The sequence below is a fragment of the Capra hircus genome, chromosome 20 (assembly GCF_001704415.2).
Source record: "Capra hircus breed San Clemente chromosome 20, ASM170441v1, whole genome shotgun sequence".
In the NCBI taxonomy this organism is placed as follows: Eukaryota; Metazoa; Chordata; class Mammalia; order Artiodactyla; family Bovidae; genus Capra; species Capra hircus.
Window position 1 is genome coordinate 12834322 of NC_030827.1, and position 21077 is coordinate 12855398.

Sequence of the window (21077 nt, forward strand, 5' to 3'; positions counted from 1 at the left end):
CAGGGAATGGCTACCCAGGCCAGAATTCTTGCCTGGAGAATTCCAAGGACAGAGGAGCCTGGTGGGCTACAGTCCATGGCGTTGCAAAAAGTTGGACACGAATGAATAACTAACAATTCTCATGTTCTACTGTACAATGCACTTCCAGTAACATAAGGCTTATTTTGAAGACAAGAAAAAGGGGGATAGAAAGGAAAAAGAAAAAGGTCTAATAGATATATATTAATACTCCTTCAGCATCATTCTCTATCAAATCTGTTAGGTGTAATCGGCATAATTTAGATATAAGCCAATCCAAGAAACATAGACTAACTTGAATGACTCTGCAAAGGGCACAAAAAAACAGGCAAAGTCATGAAAGTATACTGAGTGACATTCTGAAATAAGTGACATGGCAGAGAAACCTGAGCAAATTGCTGCCGAACAATGAGGAAATCAAGACGGTGCTCTGCCTGGCAGCTCTCCTCCAGCTGCTCCTGCTCATGAAATGCCAGAAGGTAGGGGACAGAAGACATGGTCAAACAGCCTGCAAATGGTTTTCCTTAGACAACAATTAGGAAGCAAGGAAACCTCTGAAGAAAAGATATGATGAGGGTGACATTTTAAACCTTCACTGTCTAGTAGTAAATGGTCAGTCACCATCTGGCTTTGTGCCACATGTGATTTTTACTCTGGCTAATATTTGAGGCTTGCTAGGTGCCAGGTACTATTTTAAGTTTGCTTCTTATGGTATTTTAACATTTTCTCTAGCTTTGCTCCTAAATCCTATAAATACTTGCAGGATAAATAAGCTGATAAGTGACTCTCTGATAAGAATGCTATTCTCCTTGGTTTTGTATCTTATTTCCAAATATCTTAGGTCACCTGACATGCTTTTATCAATGAATCAATCAGTTTCTAATCTGAGTACATAACTACCAGTATTAGACACATTACTTTGTGGCAGTATTGTTTTAATTAGAATGATTTACTTGGCAATAAACATACAGGATTATCTATTTATGTGTAAGAATAATATTGTAGTGGCCCTCAAAGCACTTCTGTTTTTAAAAAAATAAAATCACTTATTGTGAGGAATTTTCTTCTTTTCTTAAAAAGTAAATGCTTACAGTAAAATAACCTTTTAATGAAATTTCTCAAGAAGTAAAAGTAACTTTGAACTCGGGGATGGGATGGGGAAAAATGCTAAAAGGCACCATTTAACTGAACCTTTAAAAAGAAGCCCCCAAATTTTCCTGAGAAGTAAAAGATACATTTTGATTTAAAGACCATAGTCAGTTTTGAAGTCATAAAATATCCTCAAAGAAACTTTTCAGGGATAACTATCCAGTATGTTCAGAATCTTTATGATTGTGAAACTAGAAACAGTGAATTTCAACGCTAAATTCCAGAGACCGTTTAATAGGTTGTTTCATCTTGCAGTTTGCTGAAGAGCTAATAAAATCTAAGAAACCAAGGAACATGCTTAAATGCATATAGCTACCTAATGACAAAAGCAGGATTAGAGGTTAGACCTAAATCAGATCTCTCTACATTACTAAATGATTTCCAAATATCACATAATTTATTATCAGTGTATAAAATTATAAGGCACTGACATATCATCTGCATCACCATCAGTAAAGGATATTTCAAAATCTATTCCTATACCATATAACCCCACCACCAATACAAAAGCAACCTGTATAGACATGTATAGGCTGTGACAAAGGTTAAAGTTGAAAAGCAATGGGCCCACAGGAAAACAAAATTCTCATAAGCATCATGGTTAAAATAGTCTATATTACTTTTTTTTTTTTAAGGAATGTTGGAGCCCATGCTGCTAACAGATGCATAAATATTTATGCCATGTACCAACCTGTAGGTGTAGAGAGAGTGCTGGAGCTGAAAATAATAACCATTTTCAATGATTCCAGAAGAGAAGGAGCCAGGCAAGAATCACCAATGAATATGGAATCCAAAGGAAATTTTTGATAAGAAGAAACATGCTTAGATGGCTTCAAAGTGTCTCCCTGCCAAAGGCTTATTGACTGTAAAGAGAAAAGTTCTAACTATGTGGAGAAACTGGCCAATGCCTTGTCTGGGTGAAAAAAATTACCATCATAATGATGGGCAGATGGACATATCATCACCTGCCCATGGCAGGACCTGAAAGGCCACAGCATCACCAATGTCACATTTTGGGCTGGAATGTAAAACTCAAACCTCACTGTAAGAAAACATCAGACATACCAGGCCACTGTCATATGAGGAATATTCCTTTTAAAAAAATGGGGTGGGGAAGTCACTTAGTCTTCAAAACTGTCAGCGTCATAAAAGGCCAAGAAACACTGGGGAGAGTTTCCAGATTAAAGGATAATTAAATACAATACATGACCCCAGACTGGGCCCTCTACTGAAGGAGGGAAAATACTAGAGAGGACATTATTGGGCCAATTGATAAAAATGAAATACAGATGGCGGAGCAGATAAAAGACTTCTTTCATGCATAAATTTAATGTAGTTACCTGTGATAACAAAAGGCCATGATATATATAACCTATTCTCAAAGAGTTCAAAACATCATCCGTGAGTGTATTACATAGACACGGAGAGGGAGCGCAGCGAGTTAATACCCAAACCCAGGCCAAGGCCCAGCTGGCGCTGTGTGCATCTGTCTCATTCGCGCAACTTTCCTGTAAGTTTGAAATCATTTTCAAATAAGTTTTTTTTAAAAAAAGCTTAGAACCATGTTCATTTCTTTCGAGGGAAAAGTTGAGACGGAGTTAAGTTTACAAAAATATTCCAACTTAGGTTGAAGGGGAGAATCTGGGAAAACCCAGCACGCTGGAAACAACAAATTTCCGGGTCAAATCTGTGCTTAACATTAAATGTAGTTTTAAGTTCAAATCTAGTACAATAAACTCAATAAATGTAGATGTCCCTACGTCGGTGGTGAGACGCAGCAAACCTAACCAAAGGCAGACAGAGCCCGAGGACACTCACCAGGCTGGCGGTGAGCGAGGGCGCCGACTGGCCAAGGGCCTGGCTGCGCATGCGCACGAGGTTGGACGTCTCCGCAGAGGTCCCCCAGGCTTGCCCGGCAGCCGGGTTTGGAAGGAGATACCTGCCTGTTGGGGATAAAAAGAAGGCAGTATGAGTAATGGGTAGAATAGCAGTGCTTCTGTAGAAATCCTTATATACCGTTTCAGCCATATGTTATAATTATACTGTATAGCAGCCGGAAGCAGATTGTTTCAAGTCGGGAGATTCAGTTTTAAGTTGTGATCCGAAGTTCCCACATAAGCCCAGGTGAGTCTCTTCATCTCCAGAATTTGTAGGGCAAGAGGAAGGGTCTTGTTACTATGCTGAGGAGTTGAGGATATATATATAAACATGCAAAGCATCCTCAGCATCGTAGAAATGAACACGTGCATTTAGAAATGTACTTTTAAAACAGCTAATATGGAAAGTGATATAGGAATGCACTAGGAAAGTGTCTACGAAGACCATGACCGACTAAAGGAGGAGTTGGAAGTCTTTCAAGGTGAAATGGGGCCAGTGCTCTTTTCTCCCAGCTTCTCTGCCTCTGAAGCTACTGGTGTTCATCCAGCTGTGTCCACAGGACAGATGATGGTATCCATTTGCATAAAGCAGGACATTAATGTCAGTGTAGGTTCAATGAGCAATTTACATCGACCTTGAACTCATATATTTGTGCATGTCTTTAAAAGTCAAACAGCTGAACCAACTCACACTGTATTACTTCTTCAGTACACGGATTAGACTAATTATCAACACATAAGATACACACCTTTATGTTAGGATGGGCATGGACAGTCACATAGTGATGAAGCTCAGTAAAAACAGAGACCACGTCTGACATTTTGCTGTAGCACAGTAATTAGTCATAGCAGGTACTCATTAAATATTTGTTGAATGATGAAAGAACAAGTGGACACTTCTTTCCCAAAAAACACATGAAGGCAATGAAAAGACAGTAACCAAACCATAGATTTTCCTCTACGGGTTGCATGTATGAGGACTGCAGCTTCATCCCTCCAAGATTCATGAGGACTGTGGCCCGTGTGGCTGGTAACCCTGCAGCAGAAGTAACATTGTGCCTGGTGTTCTCCCCAGCAGGTCTGTTCCTTATAAAAGAACCCCCATATCTTTAAGCACGCACTTCACAAGCACTCACTGGTTAATAACTATTGATACATAATAACAATTGAAATATTACTAATATATTGAAATATATTAACTATTGAAATAAATTGAAATCTATTAACATATTAAATGGGCTTCCCAGGTGGTACAGTGGTGAAGAATCCACCTGCCAACGCAGGAGACACAGGAGACACAGGTTCGATCCCTGGGTCAGGAAGATCCTCTGCAGGAGGAAATGGCAACCCACTCCAGTATTCTTGCCTGAAAAATTCCAGCGACAGAGGATCCTGGTGGGCTTCAACTCACGGGTTCGCAAAGAGTCGGTCACAACTGAGCATGCATGCACGTACCATATTAAATATGTGAGAATTCATATATTATGGCAAGACAATAATTTTTTACATACAAAAATGCTGACTGCCCATTCTGACCCCGCAAACTGATTCCATCACTTATTCACGACCTTCTCCAAGCCTCAGGTTCCTCAGCTATAAAACAGGGGTAAACTTATAGGGTGGTTCTAAAAAAAAGAAAATACATCATATAATGAACATTCAATAAACTTAAAAAAATAAGCACAAAGAGATATGCAACACATGAGGGATAGCAAGGTGAGCAAGAAATAAAATTTTGTTAATTCACTGGAACAAATAATTAAATTAGGAAGCATTTACATAATGTTTATTATACTGTCATAGGTATGATTTTAGATGTTATTCCTAGTCTCATCCTAGGAATCATACGAATGTTACAAATTGGAGGGTCTGATAGCACAACACATGGGATATTTTATTCCTGCCTGGACCCCCATTAGTGTTAATAGGGAAAAGAGGACAACAGATGGATTTAAGGCAGTCATTAGAAGGCATCAACATTGTGCCATAGTTGGTAGTGATTACATCAAACTTTATACAAATTTTCTTTCTGATGACTACCAAGAGCCTCTGAAAAGTGTGTTGCTGCTGTATTCATGCATCATTTGCTGCCTACGATTTAAGAAAATTAGCATCTGTCAATGCATTATTCAGCTGCACAGGGTGGAAATTAATGGGTAATACCATCCCCACTCTGTTGTAGGAGAGGTGAGCTTGCCTGGCAATCTGGCTGCTCTGTTTGAATGCTGCATCAAGCTTGTTGTTACAACTGGAACTTTGATCAGCTTTGTGTTTTTTTGAAACACATTGCTAAAATTCCAATATGCCTATTAAAACCTTTATTAGGTACTGCCTACTGACATAACTAGAAATTTAGAGGCAATAAAGAGAGGTCCATATTAAAGCTGAAATCTGTTGGTCAGAGTGAAACAAGAATTTGTCAAGCTTCAACCACAGAGGTATGGGTTATTGGAATGGAGTTTTTATGCTGATTATTGTCACTGTTTCAGGGGTGACAGGGTCTTTACTCAACAGAGTAGAAAGATCTGAAACCTTTTAAGATTATGTACAAAAATAAGTACTAAGACTCAGATTGTACCTTGGTTATATCTAGGTTACATATGGTCTTTTTCCTGGCATGAGTTTTCCTTTGTTTTCATCCTGAATTTCAAAAAAACCCCAAAAAACAAGAAGCAAGACCTCCATAAACACATGTCCTCAAACATGAGATGTATGCTTTCAAAGATGTATGCTTGAAGTATCCCTCTGAAGTAGGAAAATATCAGGTCAGCAACAAATTCAGCAGAATGGCTATATAAAGAATTAAATATAGCCTCTGGAGACCTACTTTGGCATCAGAGAATAATGGTACCTGCCTAGATTTTAAAGCCTCCAGTAAGTTCCGTATCACCTGAAATGCAATACAGATTTAGCAGTCAGGCTATGGTCTTACATTTGGGGTTACTTCTCTTGACCACAAATAGGACAGTAAAGGGAAAATAGACCTAGGAACTCTACAGAACAAAGCAGGCTTGAGAAATGGCTTCTGGTGCTCAGTTATACGTAAGAATGCTGGCAAAGTTTGATTATCCCTCTGAGGTAGCCACCAGGAAGAAAGGGAAGCTCAGGTGGCCCGTGTGTTGCTCTCAAGGGTTTTGGTGAGGGGCGGGGGAGCCACAGAAGGGAGGAACGGAGAATGGGGCGAGCATTACAGAGGCAAGAGCTGCGACAAAAAGAACAATGGGCAGCTGGCACGGTGCTGGTGCCACAAGCACGTGTGGCCCCGTCTCTCATCCGTCAGCTTTCTTTTTGGGGGCTGTCACCAGCATCTACTGAAGCTCCACAGCAGTCCCCAGAAACTTCACACCTGCCCTTCACCCTCCCTGCTGCCTACTGAAACCTCCCTTGCTGATTCCACTTTTGGGTATATAGACACAAAAAGTGAAGGGAAGGACTCAGAACAGAAGTTTGCATCCCATGTTCAAAGCAGCACTATTCACACTAGCCCAAAGGTAAAAACAATCCTAACGTCTATGGATGGATGGATGGATAGATAACCAAATGTAGCATGTAAAAACAATGGATTATGACTTAGCCTTTGAAAGGAGAGAAACTGACACATTCTACAACATGGAGGAAACTTCAAACATGCTAAGTAAAACAGGCCAGATAGAAAAGAACACATATCGTAACATATCATATGATTCCACTTATTTGAGGTCCCTGGAATAGTCAAATTCATTGAAATACACAGTTTAACAGTGGTTACTGGAGGGCTGTGGGAGGGGCGCGGCAGGGAATGAGGCATTATTGTTTAATGAGCACAGAGCTTCAATTTGATGAAAAATTTCTGGAGATGGACAGTGGTGATTGCTGCACAACAATACGAAAGCACTTAATAATCATATACTTAATATACTGTAAAGTACGAAAGGTTAAAATGGCAAATTTTGTTATGTATATTTCCATACACATACACATACACACCCTCCCTTGCCTAGCTAAAACTATCATATCTTATATAGGAAAAAATGAAGGAGTCCTTTTGTTGTCCAAAAGAAGGTATCTACAGTGAACTCCATCGGCACCTGCTTTCACAAATTATACTCTAATTATACTGAAGCCCTCCAAATCATTTACTAGTCAGAGGAACTAAGTTTTTCAAGACCTCTCCAAACTTTCAAAATGGAGAGAGCTTAAAGGCCATGCTAAGACAGTGGCAGTGCCTGGACAGGGTCCCCGAGTCAGCAGCCATCGCCCTACAGTGTACTCCATCATCATCAAGATGTTCCTCTTTTATGCCCCATTGCTCAGCCCTAAACATCGCTTCCCGCATCATAGTGGCTGCCGTGCTCACAGGCAATTACAGGCTCCCTTTATTCATCTTCAGCTGGGCTGCTGCAACACAGAGACACGGCCTCTTTCATCTTCCCTCTCACATGGGTGACTGACTTCCAATTTCTTGTCCCCACTGCAAAAGAATAACTATACCTAGACAGCATTGACAATGCTGCTAAATCATTCTTCTTAATGGCATAAATAAATGTAATTTGAGAACCCAACAGACTTGTGACCAGGGAGGGCTGAAGTTCACTGACTCCTATATTGAGCTGCTATTCTAGCCTTAAAAAAAGAAAGAAAAAAAAAAGTGTGTGTTGACTCACACAAGAAAAGTCCAAAGCGTAGGCATGACCCCAAGTCCTTGAAGACATCACTGCCTACTAGCCAGGGATCTCCATTGACAGGAACTGAAAGCCGAATGAAGAGAGAACACATACTTTTGGGGAGGTTGGTTGTCACAGCACCGTGATGCCAATGGGGTATCAAGGTCTGATTCAAATTAATCTCCCAATGCAGCAGTCAACTCCTGTTTTGCTGCTAAGACTCAATCCCACCAGAGATGCCCAATTTCACTTCTTAGAATATTATCAGCAGCATTCTATATTAAACACGAAATGGCAAGGCAACATTACTAACCATGTGGACCTGATGAGGTGACAAGGTGCATGCATGCTAAGTTGCTTCACTCATGTCTGACTCTTTGTGATGCTGTAGACTGTAGCCTGCCAGGCTCCTCTGTCCATGGGATTCTCCAGGCAAGAATACTGGAGTAGATCAGCCATGCCCTCCTCCAGGGGATCTTCCCGACCCAGGGATGGAACCTGTGTCCTTTACATCTCCTGCAGTGGCAGGCAGGTTCTTTACCAGTAGCACCGCCTTGGAAACCTGATAAAGTTAGGGGGACACTCCAAAAGGAAGCTTGTAGCAAGCAGGGCAAGTAGCAGATGCTAACTGGTAGAGCAAGCCCAGACTGACTGGGTCCACGGCAAATACGTCGAGGAGTCTCTCAAGCCTAATTCCATACCCTGAGAGAGCTAGGGGCTGCAGAAAAATATCAGAACAACACACATCTATGGAAATCAAAGCCCCTGGACAAACCACAAGGCTATGGAGCAGCAACTCAAGCTGCCACTGCCACTGTCGACTGCAGATTTTAATCAAAAGTAACTTTGGAAAATGTGTCAAGATGACTCAACAGTACAGTGGTCTTTTCACCCCCAGTCACAGAGAGACACCCTGTTACCCCTGCCATTGAATGACAAAAGGGCAGAAAAGCCAACACATGGTCTATTTTTAAGTGGAAACAATTCAGATCTACACTTACAGAGAAATATATCTGGCCTCTTTTCTTTTCCCTTAACTTGTTCTGAAAGAAGAAATATTTCTTCTCATCTACTGAGATTACCAAATTCTAATAAGAGAAGATATTTGGATCATATGAGGTAATACATGAAACAGAGCTTAGTAAGCTTCGGTGTTCCTATTGTTTTTAGTACTTGACTGCTGCCTTTTGATGGACCAACACTCAGCAAATTCTCCCATCCTGCAATGACAGCCAGCCCTCAACAGCGACTCCCTCTTGCACCTTTCATGGGGTGATCGTCTGGATATAAAATTCCTATAAAAAAAAAACATAATGGTTTGACTCTAAGCTCTAGCTGTACAGACCAAAGGCTAACGTGACAACTTAAAATTGATTTTTAAGGAAGTATTAAGTAGAGCTACCCTAATGAGAACATGGTAATATGAATCTGACACCAAGCAGTGTTGCCTGCAGTGTCGGTGTGAGTGAGGGCACCTGGGAGCCAGGAGGGGATGGTGTCTGAGTGACGCTGGGCACAGGTCAGAGTGAACATCTGCAATCTAGCCTCCCTCCATCCTCGTATTGAAATATAATTCAGCAGAATGAATTGCTAGACATGTCTAAACCCCCTGGGAAATGACAGATATTGATGAATGCTGTTGGGAAGATATATGGAAGGAAACGGCAAATAAATAGAACCATTTTTTCTCAGAGTCATTTTGTGGATATGTGGAGCAGCTGTTAAACTACTTGTCAGCTCCCCGTGCTCTCTTCCTCTTTCTCCTTCCTCACCCTCCTCTGCATTCTCTACACCTTTCTAAACCCTCCTGGAGGACCAGCATCTTTTTAAAATAATAATCAAATTCATAAGAGCCATCTCCTCCTCCCCTGTCACACTCTCGCTTCTCAACCAGCTAGTCCAACCCTTTCCAAAATTTCATTCCATTCGAACATGTTAGCTGCCTGCTCTGGATCCCGGAATGACAGCTGGTCCTTGAACAACACAGGCTGGAATGGCACAGTTCCGCTTACTTGTGGATTTTCTTCAGTGGTCAACATTACAGTTCTGCCCAAACTGTGAAGGGTTCAATCTGCAGATATGGAACCATGGCTGGAGGGAACCATGGTCAGAGACGGTTGGCTTTAAGTGGCATGAGGATTTTTGACTTCGCAGAGTGTTGGCATCCTCAACCACTTCACTGTTTGAGGGTCAACTGTACTTTCAGCTTTTAAACTCATGAAATGAAATGGCTGAATTCAAATCCACTAGCCTTTGGCCTCAGTCATAAAGCTCAGATCTAAAATTCAAAGCCTGACTACTGCCATACAGTAGCTGCATGACCTTGTTAACTTCTTAAGCCTCAATTTGCCATAAATGCTCTTTAAAATGGAGATGACTGACCAACATCTTGGGGTGACTGTGAGGACATAGAATGTGAATTGAGAGCCTGTTATACCATCTGGCAAACAGAAGGCCCACAATAAACAGTGGCTTATTACCCTCTCTACTTTCCATTGCTAAACAACTCTTCCGTGAAGGGCATTCCTCCTCAGTGTCATCCTCAAACTGGATCAAATTCTCTCCAGCTCAGGGCCCTTTGGGATACGTGGCTCTTATTTCATTCACCAAGTGAGCTCAAGAGCACAGAGCGGGAAACCAGTCAGATAGGGATTTGTACCCTGGTTTCACCATTTATTTGCTGGAAACCCTTGATGAATGACTTTCCCTCTCTGAGCTTCCCTGTCCAGCCCTCAGGTGGGGATGATTGTAGGTAACACTTGTCAAGTGCCCAGTGCGGTGTTGAACACACACAGTATGTGTTCAGTGCTGGCTCGGGTCCCCTCCAAGATGCTTTACCCATTTTGGTATTATTGGCATTGAATCCACAACAGGGGCACTTCTAGCCTTACCTTCCCCCATCAGCCGCCTGCTTCTATGGGGCTGCCTGTGTATAGAATGCCCTTTATTTCTGTACACAATATGCTTCCCTCCCCTGGAAACTCAGTGTCAGCTGGAACCATATCTCATCTGTCTTTGTAGTCCCACATTGCACCTAGTGCACAGAACCTACTAAACTTTTTACAGGATCACATACTTATGTCTGTGCATATTAACTCTCCATTCTGTCTCTCATTTATATTTCTCCCAAGAAATATAAATATATTTCTCCCAAAGATTTTTCCATCTTTGTTTAAATCCGTATTGCCTCAAATAGGAGAAGACCCTGATGCTGGGAAAGACTGAAGGCAGGAAGAGAAGGGGACAATAGAGGATGGCATCACCAATTCAATGGACACGAGTTTGGGCTAACTCCAGGAGATGGTGAAGGACAGGGAAGCCTGCAATCTATGGGGTTGCAAAGAAGCGGATGCAACTGAACAACACTGCCTCAAATATGCAAATATGGTTCAGCTGTTTGTTTTGTAACCATAACAATAGTAAAAAGGCTCAGCAGCATTAAAATGATACAAAAACATAATGTCACTTCTCCTGGCTTTGATTTTCTCTTCTAATACCCTTCTCCAAAAGGATCTGACACCACCACAAAATACTGTCTGTTTCCAAAGCAAACTGATGAACCTGAGTACACATGAGAACAATTTGTAGTCAGTAACTTACTTTCTGGAGAAATTAAGAATCCTACTCAGTAACATTCCTTTGCATGCTAGGATGCTTTGATTGACACACCCAAATGTCACTGGCATCCTGAGATGGTAAACATTCTGACAACTGCTCTACCTCTAAACAGTTACGACAGAGGCCAAGGAGGAACTGGGGATCGAGAGCTTTCCAAGAGAAACAAAAAGAACAAAGGCAGCCACAGAGAGAAAATAAACTCCATATGACAATCTAAGCAAAAACTTCCAGATGAGTCCAAATTTCCTAACAAGTTCTATATTTTTACAAGGAAACATTTATATTCAATCTAATTCACTCACCAGTATATTTCCAAATGTATTTCTTTGGAACAGTTTCTAGTTTTATGTTGGTTTTTGTTCCAAACAGAATTCAAATTCTTCCTCCTGAATGTCTGTGTATGCTTCCTAAAGAATATACTATTCTTGTCTTAAGAAATCTTTGTTGATACTGGTTAATGAATAAACAGAAAGTCAAAGACACAACTGTAAAATTTCCCCCCAAATACTGCATAGTCTCTTCCAGCACTTTCAAATGACAATTTATTAAAATGCCCTGTTTCTGGGATGGGCGATCTCAATCAAGGACTAATCAATCTTCCCCAACCTTTATGGTACCAGGGACTGGTTTCGAGGAAGACAACTTCTCCACAGACTGGTGTGAGGTGGGGGGAGATGGTTTTGAGATGATTCAAGTGCCTTATATTTACTGTGTACTTCATTCCTATTATTATCACATCAGCTCCACCTCCGATCATCAGGCTTTAGATCCTGGAAGCTGGGGACCCCTGGACTCTATAACCCCTACTAGGAAAGTTAATGTCTATTCTACCTGGTTTAAAAGCGATAGGATTCAGGAAACATGGTTATCCAAACTATAGCCCTGTGCCCCCAAATTAAATTCTAACCAGTCACTTAGTGGCTTGCGAAATATGGCATTGCCCTTGTTTTTAAGAAGAGAGAAATTTAAGCCAGGATTAGCCTCATGAATGCTTCAAGCACTGCTTGGAAATTAATGACCAGTGTAGGGTTGGAATTCAGGCTTTCTATTTCTAGTCAATTATTTAGCGCCTGACTTTTGAAAGTTCAGGTGACATTATGAACTTCAGGTGAATTCAGCCCTGAATTCCAGGGTTGGTGCTTCATGTCTTAAAGTAACAGTATCACTAGGCTATTTAACATTCCTTTTTAGGGAATTCAGTCATGCTTATGAGGAAATCTGTGCTCTGGGGCTCAGGTAGCCATTTGGTTGTTCCAATCATCCTCCAAACTGTCATCTCTCAAGACTGAGAGCCTGATCATTTTCTTCCAGTCAGTCATTAAATGCATTTAACTTCTTACTGTTGGAGTTCACAGAGAACACTGTGACTACTGAAAGATTGGCAGCGGGCATATACACACAGACTTTCACACTGATACATCAGATCTACTTATGGGTGTCTACAAAGCTGGTCCTGTCTCCAAGTGACCTGTCTCCAAATGAAGGAAGGGAAGTGGGGCATGAGAAAGGATAGAGTACTAAGGTCTGTGTGTAAGGCCCCAGCCTCTCGCCCCTTCTACCATGCATGTACCTATGAGACAACATCTCTCATAAAAGTCTCAGTACAGACCCTTGCTGTAGTTACTGATAGAGTTACCAGATTTTAGAAAAATATAGGATGCCTAAATAAACTGCAATTCAAATAAATCTGAATATGCATACTCCAAATGTTACATTGGCCACCTCTGTGCTAAAAATATTAATGGTACTCATAATATGGTACTCATTGCTCCGGGTCTGTGCATGTATCACCTACCATTATTTTTCTATTATTTATACATACCAGTGCAGACAAAAGCTAGCAAAATGGAGTAAAAACAAAACAATAAAAATACTTTGCACTGAGATTCCTGGCAACCAAACCAAAGAGAGAAGCACAGTAAGAAACCCAACTCTCACTACTCAGCAAAAGAAATAATTCAAATGTATCAGACCAAGTTAACCTCCTTTTCCTTGTTCTGAGCTGGGAGCAATTTGTTTCTGAGGTTTTAATAAAAGGGCAACGGCCTATGTAATTCTCACTGTTGTCTAGAGTACTTTGGGGCAAAACTGCAGGTGCATCTTACATTATGCAACACTAAATAAAAACTAAGGATGCGATGCTGTGTGTACACATGTGCATGTGAATGCCTAAGTCTCCTTTACAGGGACTTGTGAACTGGGAGTTAAGGGACCTTAAATTCTTCTTCAAGCCTAATTTGATGCAGTGGTAATGATTTACACAGTGGTCATGACTCTGTTCTTATTCAGAAAAAGAGAAACAGACTTTTAAATGGTACTGTTTTCTCTTTTCAAAAGTTTCACCCCCCAGGGATCAAGTCAGCAAGGAGTTAAAAAACCAGGAGGCTTACTTTCAGCTGTCCCTTCAGGCCGTGCTTGGTGGGATGCAGGGACCTGAGACAGTACTGTCAAAAAAACAGAGAAATGATCTGGCTAGGCAGACACAAGAAAGTGAATTTAGCCCTGACAATATGCATTGATTAAGTGCTTGAATGACAACAGAGCGAGACAATGACAAGTGCAGGCTACCACCACCAGGGTCATTAATACATCAGAAACACTAATTCTTATCAATCTTTAAACATCGCGGTTGGTGGCATCTGCATTTCTTTGCCTACTCTTGCTCCTGTGGAGATGACAAAAAGCCAGCTTCATTTTCAGTTTCCGTCCAGGAAGTCAAAAATAAGTCTACAGTCCTGATCTTTGATTAGCCCATGAAAATGAGTTTTAAACAGGAGATGGATGGCCTGGTGAGCTCAGTCTCAGAGGACAGAACATAACCACCATCCAGGGAAGCAGGCGGGCTTCCCCACTCAACAGTGGAGCCAGGATGTAAGTGTGAAGTGAGAAAATGAAGCAAGCCAGTGTCTGCAAAGACTCCCGCTACTCCTCATCTCACGAGCTGAAGGCATTTACTACTTAAACTCCAAGGGACCTTGAATATGTCTGGTTCAATGTGCTTATTTTACAAAGGAGAAGACTGAGAACCAGAAATGAAGGCACAGCTACTGAGCAGTTGACCAGGGACAAGAATCTAAGCCTCAGATCCCCATTTCAGGCCCTTCTCATCACACCTTGAAAAATTAGCACAGACGTTGAGACACTCTCCCCAGCCAGACAAGTCACTTGCTTCCCCATCTTTACACCCCGTTCAGTGTGAGTCATGCACTCCATTCTCCTTCATATCTGTGTCTCCCCTAGTCACTACTGCATTATAGCCAACTACCATGTCTGTGTTTTCCAGAGGTCTTATCTGTGGCCTAATCTACTGATTCCAGCACATGTGCAGTTAGCACCCACATGCACCTGTGTGCAGTGGTACTGCAGTTAGATTGTGTATAAGAAAGCATCACCGCAAGAGTCAACTTCACACCTGGGTGCCAGTGTGGCGGGAAATGGCAGCACCCACCATTTCCTTGCCTTCCCCAACCTTACCTCCCCCTGACTCAGAGTGCTGTACGTGGGATTTAATAATCAGTACTAATTTTCCATTATTTAAATTCATGATTTCATATTCTTAACTGTGATACAATTCATTCAACTTCTGTGATTTTCATATACGCTGAAGAGTCACAGGGGTCTAAAATTGCTTCACCTTTTGAAAATGATATACATACAAAACTGTATATATATCCAAGTTGTGTGTGTGTGTGTGTGTGTGTGTGTGCGCATATTCCAACTATATATATTCCAAACTTGGAATCGGCATGCTTCTCAGAACCTACAAGTCCACAGAGCATGAAGGAGAGGAAAACCATGTCCAGCCATGCCCAGGCCTCAGTCCACCCTATCAGTTAAATAGATTCTCAGGGAAGCACTAAAAAAAAAAGAAAAAAAAACTGGGGAGAAAAAAGGGAATATGATTATGCCCCTTCAAAAAATTTAATACCTCAATAAAAAACCTGAAATCAATTTTCTATTCTAGAAAAAAATTTAAGAGCAAGCAACTTAAATTTTTAATATATGGATTCAATAAATTCAGTTTTTCAATCAGGAATAACCAAAGTCTATCATTTACAGAATCACATTTGACTATAAGAAATAAGGGGGAAAGACAGAGAGCGAAAATGGGGAGAGGAATTGGGAGAGAGATAAACAGCTTTGGGAAACCTAGTTCATACATCTTGGGTTAGTTTCTGTTAAGTTTCTTCATTAGTCTAATTGGTATAGAGAACTTCCTTATATAAATACATTTGGACACATACAACCTTTAAAATAACACCAGCAAAAACTTTAAATGACCACTAGGCACTCTCTGGGGTTACTTTGAAGAATTTCGGTCACTGTTTTTGATCACATCTGACATACCCAGGAAGGTCCAGAATGACATTTTGCAGGTGATCACAGTTTAGCTCTATCTCAGTATGCAACTGATGCTCCTAGGCTAGCAGTCTTAGAATTCTATGTCACAATGATTTAAGGCCCAAGCTACTTTTTGCCTCACAGAAGGCACTTCAAGAAACTTAAGAGAAATCAGATCTTCTGGCAACAATCTGTTCTTAACCCTTGGGACTAATTTTAAGTCCTTCAAACTCTGTCTGGTACAGAACTGGACAAAGGACTTCTGAAGAGCTGGATTTGCTGATGGAGCAGGGCTGCCAGTCCTCTCCGGAGTTCCTGCACACATTAAAGCAAATAGCTCAGCCTCTCATCTGACTCTCAGTATACGAGCAACACATTTGAGCCCTCAAGTCCTCATGTAGGCTCTTCCTTCGGTTCTCCTCTCATGCCTGACATCACTTCCTGTGATGCCGTCAACAGTGCAAAATGTCTGAGGGAGAAAACTGAGCCTCAAATAGGACTCTGCAGCCTGGCTCTGAACAAGGAGGCCGCTTGGCAATCCCTAGGTAGCAGGAATAACCAAAGTCCATTATTTATAGAATCACACTTGAACACAAGAAATAATGGGGAGAGATAGGGAGAAAAAGAAACAGATAACTGGGAGGGAGACTGGAAGAGAGATAAATTGCTATGGGGACCCTAAGCAGGGCTTGGGACCCGCCATGTGATACTCCCCCCGCCCCCACCCCATCACCAGGAGCAATGACTCATGGGTAGGCCATCTGCATGGATGATGAGCTGCAGCAGAAGGCCCCTGACAGCCAGCCACTGGGAGGCAGCTTCTGCCAAAGGAGTGTGCTAACAGCTGTGTGCCCCATTAAGTGGGAGTCTCAGGAGAGCTTCCTACTCTGATATGGAGAGACTGCAAACACAAACATACACCAAAATCACCGTCTTCCAATTAGAACACCTAGATAGAAAATAAAATATCCAGACAACCTGACATGGGCAGTGAAGAGAGCAGTGATTTTTGGTTTGTTTGTTTTTTAAAAAGACTATAATTGCTTTACAATGCTGTGTTAGTTTCTGCTGTACAACGCCGTGAATCAGCTATATGTATATAGCTATATGTAATCAGCTATACGTATATACATCCCCTCCCTCTTAGTCCTCCCTCCCTCCTACCCACCCCCATCCCACTATACAGGACAGAATGGAGGTTCCTTAAGAAACCAAAAATGGAACTACCAGCAAGTGATTTGTAAAGGCTACTGAGAGTCATGCACCCTCACGAAAAAGAAGATGCTAATGGATTTGCTTTTTGATTGCTCAGTGACTCAGAGAAATAGTTAGAGATACTCTCCAGCTTCATAAACCATTGTTGATGAAGTACACAATGTTACAAGCTCTAAAACAGAGCACTAAAGCAACTGAAGAGAATCCCAGCCCCCAGTTATTATGCCCTCTAAGTAGAAAATGTGTAAGTATTGAGAAATAGTAAAACAAACAGAAGCGGGATGTTTTTAAGCCACTATAATCTTAAGTATGAATTATCTGGGTTCCTTTTCCTGTTGGCCAACGGCCAAGAGTGCAAATCAAGAGCATCATGAGAACGTCATTCACAACAACGGTAAAGACTTTTGCCCTTTAAACATTTTAAAACTTGCCAGATTTTAGCCTATTAACATACCAGTCATCCTTCACAGGCTGGTTAAGTTGAACAGCCTACCCACTGCTCAGTCCACAACACTATCACACAAGCTCCCGTGGGCTTTGGCTCTACCCCTGGAAAATCCCACGCTGGGCAGCAAAACTCCCCTCCCTGACTCTTACACAGCTTGGCTCCCTCCACCCTCCCCATGGCTCTCCTGGGTGACCATGCCCCAGGCCTCTCTGCGATGTTGTGTGGGACTATGTTCCCAGTTCACAAATTTCCCTGGTGCCTTAAACTTTGCCTCAAACATGTACACAGACTTCACTTTCATGATTGAAGACCTTATATGGGCTGCCAGTGCTTCCAAGAAATCCTGCTTCATTTATAGCTCCCCTTCTTATTCTCTGAGACCATTTCAGACTTGCTTCTCTTGTCAGTGCCCATATAACCCGCCCCAAACCCACCCAGATATCTCATCAGGCACTGAGAAGTAAAGCCGCTAAATCAAGTAAACTATCTGCTTTTTATGAAAAGAAAATTTATTAAAATCACTTATCTGGAAAGGACATATTTTAAAATTAAAGCTAATTTGAAATAACTGTAGGTTCACATGCAGTTGTAAGAAATAATGCCGAGAGATCCCAGATAGTCTTTACAACAGTTTCCCTCAACAGTAACATCTCTATGCCTGCCCTGCAAATATGTGAAATCGAGAGTAGTGAGAAGTTACTGTAAATCCCAGAGAGCTCAGCTCCGTGCTCTGTGATGACCTAAAGGGCTGGGAGGGAGGTCCAAGGAGGGATATATGTATACACATAGCTGATTCACTTCCTTGTACAGCAGAAACTAGCAGACTGTATGTAAAGCAACTACACCCCAGTTTAAAAAATGATAACATCTTACAAAACTGTGGTGTACAATCACAGCCAGGATATTGACATTGATACAGTCAAGATATAGAATGTCTTCACCTCTGCAGAATTCCTCATGTTGCCACACCCTCCCATGACCTGCTCAAGTCTCAACAGCCTCTAATTGGTAATAGGTTCTCTACTACTACAATTTTGTGATTTCAAGAAGATTGTATAGAAATGAAATTACACAGCATGAAAACTCTTTTTTTTTTTTTTTTTAGTTCTACCTCTGTTTATTGCTACCAACCCTTCTTCCTCTACCCCTCTCATGCGCGTGTGCTCAGTCACGTGACCCCATGGGCTGCAGCCCTCCCGGCTCTTCTGTCCATGGTATCTTCCAGGCAAGAACACTAGAGTGGACTGCCATTTCCTTCTTCCGCTTTTTCTTTTTTAAACTCAGCATGATTCTCTGGAGATTCACCCAGGTTGTCACATACGTCACGTGGAGGAAGAATGTCACCTTTCCATATCAGTAAACGAAGGATTACAGACATCAAGCCAGCTGCCACTGCAGCTGCTGTCCACCGCAGCTGCTGTCCACCTGTGCTCCCTGAGGGAATTCAGGATGGAGAAGGGGATACTGGCCCTAGACAGTTAAGGTGCACATCAAAGGAATAATTTCAGTGAGCCCAGAATCTTGCATCTTCCCTGACACAGACAAGTGCCAAATGCATTAACTTGAGATGTGCGCTTTTCTGGAATTAACACTAATCTTTTGATGTCTCTGCTACCTGATTTTGTTGTTGTTGTTTCCAAAAACTGTTTCTGGCTTCTTCGTTACCTCTTTGGAGTAGTCTGAGAGGCTGGTTTAAGTCCTCAGCAAGTCCACTGAATAAAATATCATTCTCAACTTTCAGGTTGTGTGTTTTTTTCAGTAAATAATTGGTAGTTTTTTCCTTTTTATTGCTGTATAGCATTTCATGGTATGTGTGCTGTGCTTAGCCGCTCAGTTGCATAGGATTCTTTTTGACCCCATGGACTATAGCCTGCCAGGCTCCTCTGTCCATGGGAATTCTCCAGGCAAGAATACTGGTTGCCATGTGCTCCTCTAGGGTATCTTCCCAACCCAGGGATCGAATCCAGGTCTTTTGTATCGCAGTCTGATTCTTTACCATCTGAACCATCAGGGAAGGCCATTTCATGGTATGGATGTACCTAAACTACCTGCTTTTGCATCCATTTTCTCCTCCTTCCTCCTATGATGATGAAGGAAGCGCCTCTCTCTCTACAAAGGCCAGCCGTCTTGCACGTGCTCTGGATACCCTGCCAGGTGCTTTCACAGCACTTCACCTCTCCAACTGCCGTCTCTTCTGAACCATTCTCAACACCTTACAAACATACTTGCCTGGTTCCCACATCAAGATGGCCCCCTCTGGCCCCTCATATCCTTCCAGGTCATACCCATTTTTTCTAGTCACTTACACTGTGCAACTTCTCAAAAGAGCCATCTGCACTCTCATCAACACATTGGCTGCCTCAAGGTCCTTCATTGCCATTTGCTCCTGAGCTCATTCGCTCTAGGTTTTATCCACACTTCATCAACATATGACTCTCCACTTCTGATACTGCACAGTCCTCTCCAGACATTCCAATTTAACGTGCCTCATAGGCATTTCAGGCCTAATGTACTGAAAACTAAGTTAATCACACTCAATTTCTTTATTAAAATCCATTTCTCAGTCTCCCCTGCCTCTTGTGTAGCTGGCCTTGGAGACAACAGTTCCAGCAGGGTCCATAGTCTCTAGCACTCCTCTAATTCCAGTACTAGCCTCAAATAGCCCAGGCTTCCCTGGTGGTTCAGATTGTAAACAATCTGTCTGCAATGCAGGAGACCTGAGTTCAACCCCTGGGTGGGGAAGATACCCTAGAGGAGGGAATGGCAACCCACTCCAGTATTCTTACCTGGAGAATTCCATGGGCAAGGAGCCTGGCAGGCTACAAAGAGTCACAGAGTCAGATACGACTGAGTGACTACCACTTAGCCTTGAATTTGGCTCTGCCTATGCAAGGGGAGCTTGTTAAATGAATGGGAATGGAAATCCAGTGTGTCTCTTCCAGGATGGGACTTCTAAAAAGTCAGAAAGGTTTTTCTTCTCTTTTGTTCCACTTCCACCAGCTAGAAACAGAGTATCTCAAGGCCATAAAAGAAGAAACCAAGCAGAAGGTGGAAGGACTGTAGGACCCTGACTCATCAGGTGCTTCCAGGTGGCATGGTGGTAAAGAATCCACCTGCCAATGCAAGAGATGCAAAAGACATGGGTTCAGTCCCTGGGTCAGGAAGATGCCCTGGAGGAGGAAATGGCAACCCACTCCAGTATCCTTGCCTGGAAAATCCCATGGACAGAGGAGCCCGGCGGGCTACAGTCCATAGGGGTTGCACAAAGTTAGGCACATCTGAGCAACTGAGCATGAACTCATCAAGAGGAGAAAACACTTATATGAGCTAGAAATATATGACTACTGTGTTAAGCCCCAGAAACCCCTTGGTTTGCTTGCTGTAGCACGTGGTATTATCCTAATATACACCATTTGTACATAGGCATTCTTTTGACAGCATTACAAAGATGAAGAAATTCAGAGCTCATAGGAGATTGTTCAGATGCAATGCTTCCTGAATACCAAGGCTACCTGGGCTTCCCTGTGGCTCAGAGGCAACGAACTGGTTGCCAGTGCAGGAGATGTGGGCTCAATCCCTGGGTCAGGAAGATCCCCTGGGGCAGGAAATGGCAACCCACTCCAGGATTCCTGCCTGGGAAAATCCCACAGACAGAGGAGTCTGATACAGTCCATGGGGCCGTGAAGAGCTGGACTGGACTTAGTGACAGACTAAACAACAGCAAGGCTACATACAACATAGCTATGTTTTATGTAAATGTGCTTTTAT

At 42.2% G+C, this 21077-nt stretch overlaps 1 protein-coding gene across 1 annotated transcript in view; it reads right to left on the minus strand.

Moving 5' to 3' along the window:
* The window catches only part of LOC102178014 (microtubule-associated serine/threonine-protein kinase 4), a 342905-nt gene that overhangs the window by 132806 nt on the left and 189022 nt on the right, over nucleotides 1-21077 (minus strand). The window contains exon 3 of the mRNA XM_018065469.1: nucleotides 2986-3110. Coding sequence (XP_017920958.1) covers nucleotides 2986-3110 — 125 coding nt within the window. The remainder of the gene's footprint in view (nucleotides 1-2985; nucleotides 3111-21077) is intronic.